This window comes from Watersipora subatra, chromosome 11 (genome assembly GCF_963576615.1).
Source record: "Watersipora subatra chromosome 11, tzWatSuba1.1, whole genome shotgun sequence".
NCBI lineage: Eukaryota > Metazoa > Bryozoa > Gymnolaemata > Cheilostomatida > Watersiporidae > Watersipora > Watersipora subatra.
In genome coordinates, this window is record NC_088718.1 from 33,096,458 (window position 1) to 33,115,871 (window position 19,414).

General features: G+C 32.9%; 1 protein-coding gene across 2 annotated transcripts in view; it reads left to right on the top strand.

The window, feature by feature from the left end:
* LOC137408747 (putative acyl-CoA synthetase YngI) overlaps positions 1 to 19,084 on the top strand; it is a 46,537-nt gene extending 27,453 nt beyond the window's left edge. For both annotated transcript variants that reach the window (XM_068095327.1, XM_068095328.1), the window contains exons 9-15: positions 2,965 to 3,078; positions 4,525 to 4,673; positions 7,147 to 7,294; positions 10,362 to 10,417; positions 13,966 to 14,029; positions 17,635 to 17,706; positions 18,556 to 19,084. In XM_068095327.1, coding sequence (XP_067951428.1) covers positions 2,965 to 3,078; positions 4,525 to 4,673; positions 7,147 to 7,294; positions 10,362 to 10,417; positions 13,966 to 14,029; positions 17,635 to 17,706; positions 18,556 to 18,666 — 714 coding nt within the window. In that variant the 3' untranslated portion in view covers positions 18,667 to 19,084. The remainder of the gene's footprint in view (positions 1 to 2,964; positions 3,079 to 4,524; positions 4,674 to 7,146; positions 7,295 to 10,361; positions 10,418 to 13,965; positions 14,030 to 17,634; positions 17,707 to 18,555) is intronic.
* Positions 19,085 to 19,414: the final 330 nt, after the last annotated feature.

The following is a 19,414-nucleotide window of genomic DNA, read 5'->3' on the forward strand; positions in this document are numbered from 1 at the left end:
AACAAATGAAAAGTCCTGAATATTTTGAATTAATAATAACAATTTTTGCATAGAAGCGAGTGTGTGTAAAAAAGGTTACTGTTCCAGCAGAAGCTATACATCAAAATGTTGAGTACGACGATACTGGTACTTCTCGATACTTGTACAAATGTAAAAATGAAATATGGTACTGTCTTTGTCTGACCGAATGGAGAGAAAATGTCAAGGCTCTACCTACGAAGATAATGGTGCGTGTGAAAAAAATTGGCCTTGACCGCTATATAGCAATTGAACCTCATGCAAAACCAAAAATAGAAGTTCAAAAAACCACGAAAAAAGCATTGTGTTTCATATAGTTAATAGAATTCATAGAGTTTCAATTATTACGTCATTTAATGCGTGCATACGCCATTTGGTATTGTTCGTTTTTTTCGTGACGTCAATTTATCATTGTCAGCCATCTTTATAGACAATTTTATCGTTAAAAACACAAAGCTTTTACAATTAAATTAGGAAATGTTTTCAAAGATATAAAATATTGTGAACATACTTATTACACACACATATATATATGTATATATATAATATATATATGTATAGATATATATATATTTATATATATATAATATATATATCCAAATCCCTGTAACCAAATTCCAATCTGGAACACGATGTTTTTTCATCCCTTCCATATGATTTTTTTTCAATGCACAAAATCAACAAAAATGTCTCTCGAAATGCAAAGTTGGCTGCAGGTGTGCTGCATGCATCAGTGCAACAAAGATGTCAATATACTATTTGCAAAAATCCTTTCCACAATGTCTGAAAGAGATATGATGCTCGCTCTCAGTTCAGCATTCTTCGTGTTCCGTGAATGCTTGAAATTGCTTGAGTGAAACGAAAATTAGTGAAAAGTAAACGAAAGTGAAAATTTATTATGCGCTTTAGTGCTTGATATAATATTTATTATGAACTTTAATTTATTATACATAGATCATTATATAACAAACAATATCACTTTAATTTGTTAGCCATGAGTTTTAAGATTGATAACCACATTAAAAGAAAAAGTAAGAGTTGTAACCATAATCATAAACAGATCATAACTACTAAATACACTAAAGTTACTGTCGGTTAATATACTATTTTGTTGCTAATTTTTAATATGTACAGTTTGTATATAAAGTTTTGATGAGAGATATTTGCTTCGTATAGCAAAACAGTCAGATGTTGGAACAACGTTCATGTGAGGAGACATTATATTTTGGGAACTAATTTTTCAAAATTCAAAAAACCTATGAACTTGTTTTACTTCACAATTAATTTTGTATGTTAAACTATCTGAACCACTGAATCTAAAAACAAAAGTTATAAAACTTAATTCAATAATAAAGTAATAATTATTGGTAAAAGAGGATTTCAATGTTAATCCACTTTTAATACATCTAAAAAGAGTGTAAGCATGACAATGAGTAAGTGATACTTACGGTAACTTACTCTAGATATGGTTTGATGTTTGCATTTTATTGTTATTTTCTGCTAGCTTGTTGTACTTGTACAAATTTTATTGGACCCTTTTGTTGGAAAACTAAAATTTTAATTTACATCGTTGTTACGCGTAGTAAATTTAGGCAACTGCCATAAATTGTATATTATATTAATTCATGGTTTGTCCTGGTTTTAAATATGTTAACCAAACACTGTAAAATTTTGTTTTTGAAATATTATGTAGGCTAAATTCTGAACAATTCAATTTTTAATGTTTGAAAATAATAATCTGTACAGATATAATCGCACTAAATACATTTTATTTGCTTATTTCAAGTCATACATGTATATACAATTTCGTAAATAAGAATTTTAACTTTTTAACAAAGAGGTCCAGTTTATTTCGCACAAGGTACTTACAGAACTGTTGTTTTGAGAAATTTCAGACATCATATGTTGAAAATTACTTCACATGCGGAGGCAAATATTTGCTCAAATTTTACTGTGCATGTTAAAAATTTGTACGTAATGGTGGTCATGAGTTGAGGTTTTACTGTATGTTATTTCTGGTTATAATACTTCAGCACGCTGGAAAATCTCTAACCATCCATGTTTTTTAATATTCTCATGTAAATTATGTGGTGGTTGGGAATTTTATTTAATTTTCACCTAATGAAAAGAAAAGATGATAAATCTACACGTGTCTATTTCATTGTAATGGTTATGGTTTTAGTTTTGCCCTTGTATATTACATTGTGTATTACTTTGTGTATTACATCGTGTATTACATCGTGTATTACATCGTGTATTACATCGTGTATTACATCGTGTATTACATCGTGTATTACATCGTGTATTACATTGTGTATTACAATGTGTATTACATTGTGTATTACATTGTGTATTACATTGTGTATTACCATTGTGTTTTACATTGTGTATTACATTGTGTATTACATTGTGTATTACATTGTGTATTACATTGTGTATTACATTGTGTTTTACATTGTGTATTACATTGTGTGTTGCATTGTGTATTACATTGTGTATTACATTGTTTTATACATAAAGTTTTCCCCATTGTCTGCCCAGTTCAATTTAACTGGTACATCGCTGCAGTAAACAAAATACTACAAAAGTAATATTTTGATCAACGAGTATTAGGAATAAAGCAATGAAATGTGTTATAAATGATATAGAAGAATTGTTATGAAGGTAATATTTATATGTTATAGATAATTGGAGGAATCCAATCTGCAAGTGATGGTGTCATAGAATAAATATATCAAGTGTTGATGTCAGTTTTTCTAAATCCTTCATAAATCGCTGACAGAAGATTGACAGCAATATCTCAATCTTATAATTGCCAGCATTGTAACTGTAAAACATTAACTTTTAAAAACTAAAACATTGAACCTAAAACATAAAAACTTAACATTAACTTTAAAAACATTCGATCTCAAAATTATGTGTTACGGTGATGTTGATAATTTATAGACATTGTATGGAATGAGTGAAGCTGGTGTGATTGGAACATCATCTTTTGGTGATACAGAGGAAGATGAAGAAGCCCGAATGCAGGCCAGGCTTATTGTGAAGTCTAATACGCAGGTTTGTTACTGCGTTTAGCTCCTGCGTTTCACATTAATTGCAATAATTATCTGAACACTGTTAGTCTAAGAATATAATCAGATCGCATTTGAATCATAATTCTATAATAATTATTGCATTTATATCTTGCTGAAAAAACTCGATTTGGAGAAGGGTTGAAAAATAGAGCGCCACCCTTGTTTGAACAGCACTTTTACAATCTTTGATCTTTACGAACACATAATAGCAAGTGATCAGTAAAAAAGTGTCCACAAAATTAGACTAATAGTGACTCGGTTACATGAATAACAATCACCATACATGTATATACTCATGTGTAAGTCAATAGGTATTTTTAAGACCAAAGTTTACCTTATTATAGAGATTACTCATGTATAGGTTGACCTGTTATTCTAGAATATTCTGGAATAACGGGTCAACCTACCCAATCTGCATTGCATTTTGCTAAACTAGAATATAAAATATTATGTTCAAAGTTTAAAGTTTTTATTTGATGCAATAAATAAAGTTCTTGAACATGTTTTAAATCTGTCGAAGAACAGATATATATATATATATATATATATATATATATATATACATATTATTACATACATATATGTATAAGTTGTATAATATACTGCATTATATATACATGTGTACACAAAATTGATAATATACATGTATATTATTGTTGGCCATTGCAAAACGGACATTAAGGCTAGGTATAACAACCAAAAAGAGTTATTCAAACATATTAGTAAAACAAACCAGACCAAACTTAAACAAGCATATTTGAAGTCTAAAGGACTGAAATTAGTTACACTGTTGAGTTGAAAAAAGTTGAGCAATGTAAAGCCTACAAGCATAAGTTAGAAATGCATTTTTTGACTTCAAAAGTCCGTGATTATCTGCAAAATACTGCCAAGCCACAAAATAGCCAACCTTAAAAAAAAGATTTTGCATTGTCATGCCTGCATGTTAAGAGTTATCTGCTCAGAAATTTCAAAGTGGGGAACTTTATAGACCATCCTCATTGGTTGAATGTCACTGACTAATGAAATGTGATTAAAGAATTGTTTTCATACTCAGTAGTAGCCATCTTGAATTCTATCTTCCTCGATCTATCAGCTGATGGAACAGGGTCTTGAAATTTATATCTGCTTAAAACCAATATGCAATTATTGACTAACAGCTAAGTGCTTGTTATGTTTTATATTATAGTAAATATATCACAGACGTAATGAAATATTAACAAATTGAATTAATTAGTGAGTCATTTTTATGCTCGTTAGTAATATCTTGAATTCCACCTTTCTCAATCACCGTTTGATGAGAGTAGATCTATACCAGCTTGAAAAATGCAATGATTGTCAAACAGATAAGTGCTCTTCATATTTTATATTATACTATATATACCATAAACATAATAAAATATTAATGAATTGAAAAACGGATTTATGACAGCTGAGAATTGTGGATTCCAATGATGAGGTGGTGGATATTGGTAAGGATGGTATGGTGCATGTGAAAACCTACAGTCGCTTAAAAGAATACAGGAAACAGGAACAACTGACAAAAGATCTCTTCACTGAAGATGGATTTCTTAAAACAGGGTAGGAATTCTTATGGTGCATATAGGTACTGCAATTAGGTCCTTACAGAAATTTTTGATTATTACCCCCTGAACAGGGCATAATAATTATGCCATAGTACAGGCATGGGCAAAAGCATAAGGCCTCCTAATAATTTTCATATATATTAACTATAGCACCCAATAAGCCCGGCGTAGACAACTCAAATAAAAGTGTAGATTACGCAAATAAAAGTGTAGACAACTCAAATAAAAGTGTAGACAACTCAAATAAAAGTGTAGACAACTCCAATAAAAGAAAGTTATATACCATGTTAATCTTGAATTGTAGATTTTCCTGTAATGTTATTGCATCGTTTGCTAGTTAAAATTTATTCTTCCTAATTATATAATAATTATATAATAATCTCATACGATGAGATCTGCTCTGTATTAACCAAATGTTAGCAAAAGTTAATAGGCGGTGATTCTTTCAAACCTTTTCTTTAAACTTGGTGAAGTTTATTTAGATTTTTGGCGCTCCTACTTCCCTAGTAGTATAGATTTAGTAACTTTTGACAGTTTAAACACTCATTTCTCAAAATAGCATTTAGCAGAAAAATATTTACATTTAACACTGTTTAGCAACATAACCGCTGGAGTATTGTTTTCAAATACTAGTAGATAAGAAAAACAGATAGCGGGGATTTTTAGTATTAAAATGATACCAAGTTTCTGTGTTCATGTCTTTTTGTCAAGACAAATTCTAACTAGTTTTTATATTTTAGAAATACTAAACTATTGTAGCTGGTTCTATAATTTTTCAAATTACTGTAATTATTAAAATAATAATTATTTTACTACTGAACTTTAGCATAAGTTTCAGAGTATATATGAAAAGGTTGACCCTGATCTCCACCCTGACCGAGCATGACTGACAAGCTACTAACTAATGTTAGTAGTGCCTGAGGTCATATGATTACAACCCAACTTGCCTTCACATCTTATGACAGACACCATGTTTTCATGACGCTGTAAATATCTGCAAGTCTTCGTCATTCACAAGATGGAAATAACAAAACTCGGAAGGCAACCGAGTTTGCTAACTTTTATTGAATATTTAATCCTTGTGAAAATTGGAAACAGTGCTGGTGAATGATGCAACAAGAAAATGTTGTGCAAGCTATTCATTTTAAACATTTTCCATGATTCAGTTGTTCCTATTTCGATTTAACGATGCAGGGGTGCGTTGCTATGACCTCTGGCATGGAAGTCCTTATCGTTTTTAACAAAGTACTCGCATTAATCCTCAACATGTCAATGTCTATTGAAGCACTTATTGCATAGTAACTCAACGTGTACACAATTCCCAGTCTGTATCATTCACACATTTATCGCAAACTTATCGCGCCGTAAGTTGATATGTGCGCGCAATTCCAAATCTACAGCATACGCATGATGGAAACATATTGATGGTCGCCTCTAGAAGTTTTCAGGGAATAATCATAGTCTATCCTCCCAACTTGTTTGAGCTTGTCAAATTCATTTGTATAGGGTTGGCTTGTGAGGATGGTATTCTTACTTTTCTCAATTTATCAGTGTCTGTGTTTTTATTCTTTTACAATACTCCCATGATTGATTGTAAGTGAGTCACCACAAAATACCGTAATTACCCAAGTATAGTGCTCCTTTTTACATCCCAAATTTTAACATCATGAATTGGGGAAGTGTTATATTTGAGCGTGTGAGAAATCACGATTTACCCAACACTTGGGTGATTACAGTACTCGAGGCCGGTCAGTTTCCATCTTGTAGACAATCCAAGCAGTCCAACATACATGACACATTCGTTTGGTTAAAATTGGTTGCTCCAACCTAGTCCTTCACATTCATACACCACATATGTATATACGTATGGCTTGTAGAGATACAAAACTGTTACAGTTGAAAACATTTCCTATTAAAGTTGCTCCGGTAAAAAATAGAGTAACAAATTATTTCATAGGATAAACTATTTGACCAATGATGGTATATTACTATCGTTGTTTTTATCATGCTGAATTCTTGAAGAACACATGAATTGAACATTTATTTTTTGTTTCGTTCCTGTTAGATATTACTATTATTAATTATCATTATTATTATTACTATTATTATCACTAATACTATTATTATGGTTGTTATTATTATTATTACTATAACCGATGTATTGAGTTTGCATTTAGAAGAAAATATTGAGCAGTGAAATGAATTACATATGAAGGCATTTAAGGAGATTAAAGAGTTATATAGAAACAGCAATAACTTGAACTTCTATAGAATTGCTGTTGTCAGTGCACACTATTTTTGTTTAAAGTCTTGAGAATATGTCAGCTTCATAGAATCATTATTATTATTCATGTATAAAGTTTATATTTAAAGATGTGAAAACAGATAAAAATATTGTAAAATTAGTATTACTAATAATAACTATTTTTATCAAACCGCTATTGTGAAGGCACACAACCTGCATGTAGAGATATGGGAGTGATGTATGAGGATGGAACATTCATCATCAAAGGTAGAGCTGTAGATGCTATTAGATTCAGAGTTCTGGGAGGCGTTGTTTATCCTGGACCAATAGAGGAAGCCATGTCACAACACCCTGCTATCGATGACATATCGGTGAGTTTATGTCACCAAATAATGGTCAAACTTATATATAATGTAGGTGCAAAAAATATAACTATGAAACCGTGATACAACTTTACTTGCCAATAAACTCAATAAATCAGAAAATCTGTGGAAATTTAGCAATGAATTGGCATGATATAATGAAGAGTTGTACCCCCTTACTTTGTTTTACCATTACAAAATGGTAGCCTTTTTAGTTGTACAATTCTTTTTGGTCCTTCATTTTTGAATATAAAAACTCACTTGTAGTTTTTGAAAAAATGGCATTGTATTCTTAAAAGCTAAATTTATGTTTTTTTCTGTGCTAGGCAAGTCACTCAATCTGGTGGTCACCAAATACATTCCAAAAATATTTCTTCTCACATCGCAGACTCAACAGCTCCTGTAAGCCAGTGTACTTTCAAGTGTTTCACATCACCGTCGCAGTTATACCTTTCTCTATATCAGCAGTTAATACAGAGAGATCACATGCCTCATGTTATAATAATCTAATTGCAGTTTCATATTTATCAAATTGTATTGCATTTCTCAGATCTCTACAACTGATGCTACATTTTGAAGTTCATCGTTTTTTATATGCACACTTAAAGACTTTTAGCCGAGCCAAACTATAAAAGTTTTTTTCTCTGTAGCAAGTTAAAAATATTGAATAGGTAGAATTGAAAATTGCTAATCAGCTGTGAATGTTTTAGCGTAAAACAGCAGCCCAAAGGAGACAAATCCTAAATCAGCTTTAACCTAAAGATGGGTTAAATTTCGAGCCCAAACTTTTTCAAAGAAAGTGGTTGCTGGTCAGTGGAAGTTAATTGGCTGGAAAACTTCAAAGTGCAAATCATTTTAACATATTATGGCAGCAGTGCATAAATTCATATTTCTATCAACAGTAATAACAAATTCTGCATTAAGATTTCTAGCAAAAATAGAATTATGCTGTCATATTTGATAAAAACTTGTACAACTGTACAATTACACTAAATTAAAGGGCTACTTATAGGGCTTTGTTAAATGCTGCTTAGGTAAATCCGTGGGGAGAGAATTCCAACTAGAACTAATAAATTGAGTATCCACTGTATTGACCAATCATAATTAGGCATTTCAAAAGTAGAACACTCTCATTGTCCGTTCTGCATCGACTGTCAGTTCAGCATTGGTAAAACTGCAGACTATCTGAAACCACCTAGCCTTACCTACACCGCCAATAGTTAGGTTATGGGGCTCGAAACATTCCAAAATCAGCTATAAAATGAATTTCAACTACAATCCAGCTTGGATAAGAATAAATGATGACGACATCAGTCTAGAGGAGTCTTCAGACATTTGCTGAACAAATGTTCAAATCTCACAGTTACCTTTTGGACATTGAAATTTTTAATATGTATTAGTACCTTGGTAGTTTAGTGTGCTGTGAGAGATAGTGAGGTGTGCTGTGAGAGATAGTGAGGTGTGCTGTGAGAGATAGTGAGGTGTGCTGTGAGAGATTGTGAGGTGTACTGTGAGAGATAGTGAGGTGTGCTGTGAGAGATAGTGAGGTGTACTGTGAGAGATTGTGAGGAGTGCTGTGAGAGATTACGAGGTGTGCTGTGAGAGATAGTGTGGCGTGCTGTGAGAGATCGTGATGTGTGCTGTGAGAGATTGTGAGGTGTGCTGTGAGAGATAGTGAGGTGTGCTGTGAGAGATCGTGAGGTATGCTGTGAGAGATCGTGAGGTGTGCTGTGAGAGATAGTAAGGTGTACTGTGAGAGATAGTGAGGTGTGCTGTGAGAGATTGTGAGGTGTGCTGTGAGAGATCGTGAGGTGTGCTGTGAGAGATAGTGAGGTGTGCTGTGAGAGATTGTGAGGTGTGCAGTGAGAAATAGTGAGGTGTGCTGTGGAAGACCGTGTGGTGTGCTGTGAGAGATCGTGAGGTATGCTGTGAGAGATAGTGAGGTGTGCTGTGAGAGATTGTGAGGTGTACTGTGAGAGATAGTGAGGTGTGCTGTGAGAGATAGTGAGGTGTGCTGTGAGAGATAGTGAGGTGTGCTGTGAGAGATTGTGAGGTGTGCAGTGAGAAATAGTGAGGTGTGCTGTGGAAGACCGTGTGGTGTGCTGTGAGAGATAGTGAGGTGTGCTGTGAGAGATAGTGAGGTGTGCTGTGAAAGATTGTGAGGTGTGCTGTGAGAGATAGTGAGGTGTGCTGTGAGAGATCGTGAGGTGTGCTGTGAGAGATCGTGAGGTGTGCTGTGAGAGATCATCAGTTGTGCCGATGCAGGAGAAAGAATAATGATATGCACAGTTAATTGAAAACATCTTAAGGGGGTTGATTAGTGCAAGGGGTAGCGTGTACGTTTACCAAGTAGAGTGTTGTGAGCTGCACATCTAACCATGACTTAGAACAGAAGGTCAGAGAGACACAATCCTTTGTTATAGTAAATATCCTGTCTAGCAAACATTTGAAAAACTCATCTGTTTTCATCTTTTTAGAGCCAGTTAAATTGAAGTAATTTGCTTCTGCAATTTTTTAATTTTTTAAAATTTTGATGAAAACGAATCAAATTGTAACAAGTTTGTTGATATATGAAACATCGCAATAGCCATATAATACTGCTTAGAATGATAGAAGTATTCTCTCGACCTATATTCCTTAGCATGTAATGCCTAATAATGCATCATCCATGATGCATTGTTAGGCATTTATGCTATGTATCAGTGGCATTAGGAATGCATGATATTAGTCGATAGGTTTGTTCGCAGAATAAATCTGAGTTATAAAAAAGCAGTGGAGAAAAGAAAATTACACTAAGAAAAGTATAATATCTTATCTGTAGAATGATGCTTTTTGGGCTCTGTGGCATGGTAATAATGACAACAAATATTGTTTGTGATTGAACTTCAATATTTGTCATGCCAAACAATTATGAGTTATCGTCTCGCTTGAAACAAAGTTATCTATCGTGTAGATACCTTTGTCAGACTTCCTTTAAAATAACTTGAAGCCTCCGTACAAGCAATAATAATTAGGCTATGTCAACCAGCACAAATTATACACGCTCATAATCATGGTCACAGTGTATTTATTTCAGGTGATAGCTGGGAATACCAATGACTACTATGGTGATGAACTGACTTATTGCATCAAGTAAGTTCTGTGTCTGTGCAGAAGGAAGTGACATTTTTTATGTCTGCTGAGTTTGTAACACTGACGTATACATCTACACTTACAAATAGATTTTGCTATTATCCCTAATATAAGTACTTTTACAGTATTTTCGAAAATAGCTACATTGTCTAACATACTTGATAAATAGTGTCATTTAATATCATGTATATATGTGTGTATATATAGATATATAAAATTGTTTTCTCACACCGGTTAACCCGTATGGGTGGTAATTTCTGCTCTAAATCGGGTCTCCTACCAGAGTCCTGGGAGTTTGAGCCCTTGCCTTGAGATCTTAGCTGTTCCCAATAGCGCACTCTTTTGCAACTCACTTGAGTTGATTGTTGTCGGTATCTGGGGAAGCCACATTTTATGCGCAGGTGTTATTTCACCCATGCCCCCAATGACTACTGGAATTACAGCTGTTCTTACATTCCAGCATTCTTAATCTCTTCTCCAAGAGGGAGCTATTTCTTTACTTTTTCTTTTTTTGCAGGCTATATTGTAGCCATTGAGTACTGCTATATCTATAATTATAGTAACTCTATTGTTTTCCTTGTCCACCACTACTATATCTGGTTGGTTTGCTAGGACATGCTTGTAAGTCTGGATGTAGAAGTCCCAGAGGATTTTAGCACGGTCGTTTTCATTGACCTTATCAGGAGCACCCCACCAGTGTTGTGGATTATTAAGGCCATACTCATCACATAGACTTCTGTACACAACGCCTGCAACATTATTATGCCGCTCAGTGTATATGCTTTCTGCGAGCTGCTTTCATCTACTGATGATGTGTTGGATGGCCTGAGGTGAATCATTGTACAGTCTGCATCTAGGATAGTCTCTAGTGCAATAGATTTTTGTTTGGAGTTGCCTTGTTGGGAGCACTTGCTCCTGGGCTGCCATGAGTAGCGACTCTGTATTGGCCATTAGGTTTCCTCTGTTCAGCCACATATATGTCTGGTATGTCTGGTGGATATGTATATATACATATATGTATATACACACACACACGCACACGCACGCGCGCGTGCGTGTGTGTGGAATCCTTTTAACTTTAATCCTTTTACATATATATATAGGTAAAAGGTTCAATATATATATATATATATATATATATATATATATATATATATATATATATATATATATATATATATATATATAGGTAAAAGTTATATTTATACACATTAGTAAAAAGAGTGCTCAATGTTTTGAGTAAAAACAGAGCTGATATAAAACTATGTGTAGTAAAAAACTACAAGTTTTGTTAAAACATTTTATTACTTAAAGTTTCGTGCGGTAGGCTTGCACTCTTCAGATAAAATGTTAAAAACAATAAATATTCCACTAGCAGTAAAGCTGTATAAGAGCTAAAAGCCCCTATCATTTAATGTCTTAAAGGCTTTTAGCTCTTATACAGCTTTACTGCTAGTGGAATATTTATTGTTTTTAACATTTTATCTGAAGAGTGCAAGCCTACCGCACGAAACTTTAAGTAATAAAATGTTTTAACAAAACTTGTAGTTTTTGTTAAAACAGTAGCAGGTAACTACATTACCTGCTACTGTTTATATATATATACATATATATACATATATGTATATATATATATATATATATATATATATATATATATATATATATATATATATATATATATATATATATATATATATATATATATATATATATATTATAGTGCTATATATATGTATATATATGTATATATGTATATATATGTATATATATGTATATATATATATATATATTCTATATATACATATATATACATATATATATATATATATATATGCATATATATATATTTATATATACATTCGTGCAACATAGGGCAATCAGCTATATATATATATATATTTATATAAACAGTAGCAGGTAATGTAGTTGCCTGCCACTTGCCATTAACTTGGCACCCTGCCAATGGCTAATTCAAGTAAGCTAGTATCTGTATTGCTGAACTTACTAATAAGAGCCGTGAGAGCAAGCTTTAGTGATGATGTCTGACGCAGGGTGCTATGCGAGTTTTAACCAAAACAATCACTCATATTGCCCATGTGTGTAGTGTCTCATGTAGCTCAATTGGTTAGGTTACTGCCTTATGCAAGGGAATTTCTGAGAGCAAATCGTTTGTGATACAGAATTCAAATTGCAAGCTACTAATAGCTATAACTGGGCAGACTGAAAGATGAATGACTGGAGACAAAATTTTAGATTTATGTATATCTATGTATAGATTTCCCAGTTTGTGTTTAGGTAAGTGTGTAGTTCCAACTAATAGCTATTAAAGTCTTAGAATAAAGTATTCGTATCGCAGAAGATTTGACCTCAGACCTCAGGCCTTGATGGATTCATTAGGCAGTATATGTCGCTATATGGGAGCAAATACGCTACTGCCATCCGTCACAACACAAAGTCATGGCATAACATCATGAGAAGTTGTAGCTCTTATTAGTAAGCTTACTCAAACTATCCATTGGCATTGTGCCAAGCTAATAGCAAGTGGCAGGCAACTCGCATTACTTCTCATTGTTTATAAGCTAATTTTTAATACCCGGGCAATGCCAGGTAGCACAGCTAGTATGATATTAAATATACATGCATTACAAGCATGCTTAGTATATACATTATATATAAATGTTTGATCCATAATATCAATCAATAGTGTGGGTCAGTCGGTCTGCTCGTTTTAAAAGCGAGTTGACAGACACAACCTTGAAAGAAAGCTAATAAGAGATCATCGGCTAATGTGCCCGGGCTAGTTTGTACCTGGCTTTAATGGTAAGGGAATCAGTAAATTCTCTTATACAGTCGTTAGCTCGAACGTCAATGTGTTTGCATCTCAATGCAATAGTTCCAATATAACTGACTAAATACAAATTAATCCGAAAGTGATTGATTTGTATTAAGCAGTTATTAAGTAATGAACTAATGAACTAATTTATTATTTAACTAATTAATGAATTAATTAAGCGAAAGTGAAAATTTATTGTGCATTTTAGTGTTTAATATAATATTTTTTATGACCTTTAATTTATTATACAAAGATAACTATACATTAAACTTTAATTCATTAGCCTAAGGACCCTAAAATTGATGACCGTAGTTAAGGAGGAAGTAAGAATCATAACCATAATCACAAGCAGATCATAACCACTAAATACCCTAAAATTACTGTAGGTTAATATACTATTTTGTTACTAATCATTTATATGTGCTGTACGTATATAAAATTTTAATGTCTTTTACCAGGGGGATGTTTGCATTAGATAATTACTATGTGTTTTTAAACCCCTCTGTACAACATTTTTGCCTTTTGATACTAACACTAGAATGAATTAATGTCAAATGGCTGAGTTCTACAAAATTGATGAGAGTAATTTTCATATCTACAAGGCTCATGACAGTAAAATATTTGTATATAGGTATAAAACAGAAGGTTCTACATAAAAAGATTTGCATGACAGAAAGTTGAGTAAAGTTATAAGTACTTATATTTACTGTAGGTTGAAAGCTGGTGTAGAAAAGCCATCGGAAGAAGATTTGCTGGAATACGGAGAAGCCCATGAGGTTTGTAAAAACTCAGGCAATAGTTTCTCGTTTTTATAGCTCACCTTATTATAGAGAAAAAACCAAATACATAGTGCTAATTTTTAAAGCCTATCTTAAACAATCGCTGGTAGAATATAAAAATGAGTACTCGACAGCCAATTTGGAGTTTCTCAAACATGTTTTAGCTGAACCAAGCAAAGTTACTCAAGTCTAAACCAAGGCCATTAAGTTGAGGTCATTGTGACTGTTTCCTGTTCTAACATTTCCTTTTGTTGTGTTCTAAATTGTGGTCAAATTGATGGATTGTAATTTATCAGTCAATAATAACAAGTAGTCTAACCAAATGAGATTCCTGATTTCAATTTTGATTTATTTCATCTTATCTTACCAGCCAATGCTAATATAAGCAAATAAAGAAAATAAACTACTGTATATCCCCGCATATAAGCCGATTCTAGAGCGCAAAAAGTTACCAAACTAAGGAGTTAAACTTATTCTTGATTAACTCTGGTTAAACACAAACAATATGATATTATGGTAACTTAATATTAACAACCACAACTTGAACCTTTATTAACTCAATTTTATTGAAAAAGTACATGTGTAACATAACAATAATGGTTAACACTTCCATTAACTCATTTACTACCAAATAAATTTTTTTACGGAGACAGTTAAATACTCGGTGAAACTATATATTTGACATTGGCACATATATATGTTGCCATAACATTTGACCAAATTATTGAGTAAATATTTTTACATCACCCGATGCCATAAAAAGGCGACAAATGTGTTGCAAAATGAGTTAGACATTTTTTTGTCCTCTTCATACTATCATGGTGGACAAGTTAAGCATGCTCTGAGTCAGACGAGTTACCACTATTACTATAGCCCACGGCATTATTATCACTGTTAAAAATAAATACTCACTATCACTACTACTAGTGCTCAATAAATAATCATCAGAAGTTCCTTGATCTACAATTTGTTAAACCTACATAGCTGTAATGCTTCTAATCATCGCGAAGAACAAATAGCTATGAATATGTGCTTTTGACAAGCGAAACTAAAATCAGCGTGAGATGCAAACATGTTTTCCATTGGCTCAATGTAAACAGATGATTGTTTCCTCTCGATTAAGTAGAAACCTGATATGCTAATTATACAAACGGATCATCAGAAACGTTTTGTACCACACATGTGCAAAAGATGCTCCATTTCCACAACCTTCCATTTTCACAACTTTTTTGCTTTTATAGGTTATTTTATGACCTGTTACGATTTATAGGGTTGGCTTATATTCCAATTCTTGAAATTCCACGATTTCAAGGCTGTTTTCCGAGGGTCGGCTTATATACACGATAGGCATATATCCGGAGATATGTGGTAATTGGGTAAATCAAATGGAACATTATCTAAGCCCTTCTGTTGCAAGTTTTTCCTCTTTGATCACTTTGACTGCTTTACATAACTGAAGTTTGCGACCTCAAAAGCTTCACATTTGGTGCCATGTAACTGCAGTGTAAAATCACTCAGTCTTGACCAGAAATCATGCATCAACGTATTACCACCTACAAAGGCAAATGTTTTGCAACAATTTACTCATCAATGTTTTCTCAACATATTTTCAGTAGCGCTGACATGTTGGTGCTTGATCAAATTGCTTCTCTAATCTCATTGGCGGATTCGGTTGTCAACGCGTGTATCTTTTAGCATTTTTGACAGATCACAGAAGAATTTACCATATTACTTTTTGTGAGAAATAAAGATGAAAAGTTTCAAATGACGCAGAGAAATGTAACTTATAAGTTGTCGAGATGAAGGGAAATAGAATGAATCATAAAAAGTTAACTGATACTATTATATTAAAATCTCTCATTTTTAAAAATAGGAAAAACACCTACTGCAAGTGCCAGAAGCACCTGTTACAATACAGTACAATACAATATCTATGATTACCGTCAGAAAGGTACCTGCAACAGGTGGAGCTGGTCACTTGAGTTAACAGCTTGCTTGAGGAAGGCTCAACTCACAAATTAATTAAATCAATTCTCTGGTATCTTTTATTTACTGCTAAATTGGCTTGCCACATCCCATCAGCAAAATTGAATTGAATCGGCTATTCACTGTCATCACAAATTGACTTGATTCTTTATTTTCAAAAAGCGAAACGACTCGAGTCAAAATGCATCAATGCATCTTTTGTTAATATTATCTCTATGCTTATTATTATCTATCACAGACAGTTATACCTTAAGTAAACCTTAAGTAAACCTTAAGTAAACTTTAAGTAAACCTTAAGTAAACCTTAAGTAAACCTTAAGTAAACCTTAAGTAAACCTTAAGTAAACTTTAAGTAAACCTTAAGTAAACCTTAAGTAAACCTTAAGTAAACCTCGAGTAAACCTCGAGTAAACCTCGAGTAAACCTCGAGTAAACCTCGAGTAAACCTCGAGTAAACCTCGAGTAAACCTCGAGTAAACCTCGAGTAAACCTCGAGTAAACCTCGAGTAAACCTCGAGTAAACCTCGAGTAAACCTCGAGTAAACCTCGAGTAAACCTCGAGTAAACCTCGAGTAAACCTCGAGTAAACCTCGAGTAAACCTCGAGTAAACCTCGAGTAAACCTCGAGTAAACCTCGAGTAAACCTCGAGTAAACCTCGAGTAAACCTCGAGTAAACCTCGAGTAAACCTCGAGTAAACCTCGAGTAAACCTCGAGTAAATCTCGAGTAAACCTCGAGTAAACCCCGAGCAAACCTTAAGTAAACCTTAAGTAAACCTTAAGTAAACCTTAAGTAAACCTTAAGTAAACCAATGCTATTGGATGCGCACTGAAGCAAAAATGTAAGTGCAGTGTTGCCTGCTGCACATGTTTCCAATAGACCTCGATATCACTGTGTATATTTTACTGGTCGATAATGTGAACTACTAACCAATCTACATTGAAGCATAGTTTTATGTTTTGTCTTGGCAATAAGCTTAGCTATGCTGTTTTGATTGCCATGCGAACAATTGTAACAGCGTCATTCGAGCACCAGATCTCGTCCTGCGCGGTTGTCTCAATTATACCCGTCAGTAGTTGGTTAGTTAGTTCACCTGTTTAGTCATTCTCAGATTTATAGTTTTGTTAGTGAAATTTTTTCTTGCTTGTTAAGTAGTTTGGTGACTTGAGTAATTTATTCAATATTTAACTATTACTAGCAACAACATCTAGGCTAGCTAGTGAACACGCGTCAAAATGATAGTGAATTGATTCATTGAAGTTAGGATTGCTTTAAAAAATGAAAATTGAATTGCAATCAACTTATTGAAATCCTGATTTGAGCCAGTTCTTACTCAATCTATCATGCAAAAGAATGAAAAATTGAATTGTTAATTTATTGATGAGACTTGAATTGAATTGAGTCATCTATTATTAAAGCTTTAAAAATTTCTTTAACCGCAGGTTTTGTCAGCATCAGCTCTTTTTGCCACACAAAATGAGCACAAATTTTGCCCTTTGTGTCATTGAAAGTTGAATATTGAACATATGGTGCAGCTGTAAGTATTTGGGAACATTGTTTCATGTATAAAATGATAATTTACATTTTATTGGATTGAATTTCATTATCTATTACAGTTAAATGAGATGCAGAGACCCTGCAGACTGATATACATGGAAAAGCTTCCATATACAGACAATTCTCTTAAGGTAAGTCTATGTATGTGACCTAATAATTAAGGCAAGTTTATTTCTGTGACCTACTTATAAAAGCAGATCTATGTCTGTGACCTACTAATAAAAGCAGGTCTATGAATGTGATCTACTAATTAAGGTAGACATATGTATGTGATTTACTAATAAAAGTAGGTTTGTCTGTGATCTACTAACAAAGGTAGGTCTTTCCAGTGATCTACTATAGAGGCAAGACTATGTCAGCGACCTACTAATAAAGGTAAGTCTATGTCAGCAACCTACTAATAAAGGTAAGTCTATGACTGTGATATGTTAATAAATGCAATTATATAAAAAGACAAATACTATTTTAAATAGGAGATTATGTTTGAAATCCAAGTTGTCTTCTCTCTATATGGTGTTCTAAAGCCAAGTGTGTTATTTATGAAACCATTCTGATTCCTAATAATTATAAAAAAAGAGCTAAACTTGATCACACTAATCAACAAGAATTCCTTTTTATTAAAATGCTTTTCATAAAGTTATTCTATTTACAGTCACTATTCTTTGAGTTACTATTCATAGAGTTACTATCCATTAACTTATTCTACATAAATTTTACTCCCCATAAAGTACTTCAACATAAAGTTACTCTTCATAAAGCTACTCTCCATTAAGTTACTTTCCACAGAGTTACTATCCATAAAGTTAATCTACACAAACTTTACTCTTCATAAAGTAATTCAGCATAAAGCTACACTTCATCGAGCTACTCTTCATAAAGTTACTCTGCATAAAGTTACACCGGCTCAAAAAGAGTTATTGTTAAAACTTTACGTTTAGCATTTTTGGTGAAAAATGATCTACTTTCATCTATTTACATAGATAAGCAAGAAGAGGCTAAGAGAGACGGTCCATGAGATGATTGCGAAGGACTCGAAAACTGGACTCTGTGATTGGTACAAAGAGTTCATGGTTACCCTCGGAGAACACTAGTTTTTATCCCACCAAAAACGTCAATGTGGGCAATGCTTGCATAATTAGTTTATACTATGAACAATGGACATAAACATTGGCCGCTGGTGGTTATAAGAACTGCATGAAATGTTCTAAAACTTATAGAATTTTTGAACACTTTTCAAAAATTTAGTTTTTAAATATTTTTATTATCAGAAAAGCTGTTCTATATGACAATTGCTATACACATAAAATACATGAAACTATTAGTTATTATTTACTATTATTTTAAATGCAATCATTAAACTATCATAATTGACTTGTTACCATAAAATTGTTACCATAGACTTATTATCTTAGACTTGGTATCATAAACCTATTATCATAGATCTGGTATACAAATTACTTTAAGCATTTCCTGGTTTAAAATAGCATCTGAATGAAGACGCAACTAAGTATGAGAAACCATTTGTTTTTAAAGATTTGTGAAATAATAAATTGTAAGTTGTTCCTATTAAACTGAATCATAATTATTTGCCTAATATTTTTAACATGAAACTTTCAAGATCATTGCTTTCTGAAAGACACTCAATTTTGACAAACTGATGAGTTGTAAAAGGTAATAGAAAAACTATCGTTGGTTTCATCAACTTGAGCTTAGATTGGTAATAGTATGAAATTTCAAAACATGTAAATATGTGTATATTTATAAAAAAGGAATGCTCTTTGGTTCTCTTGTGTGTTTTTAAAAGATGTAAAAGGAAAATTTCACAGAAAAAAACAGGGA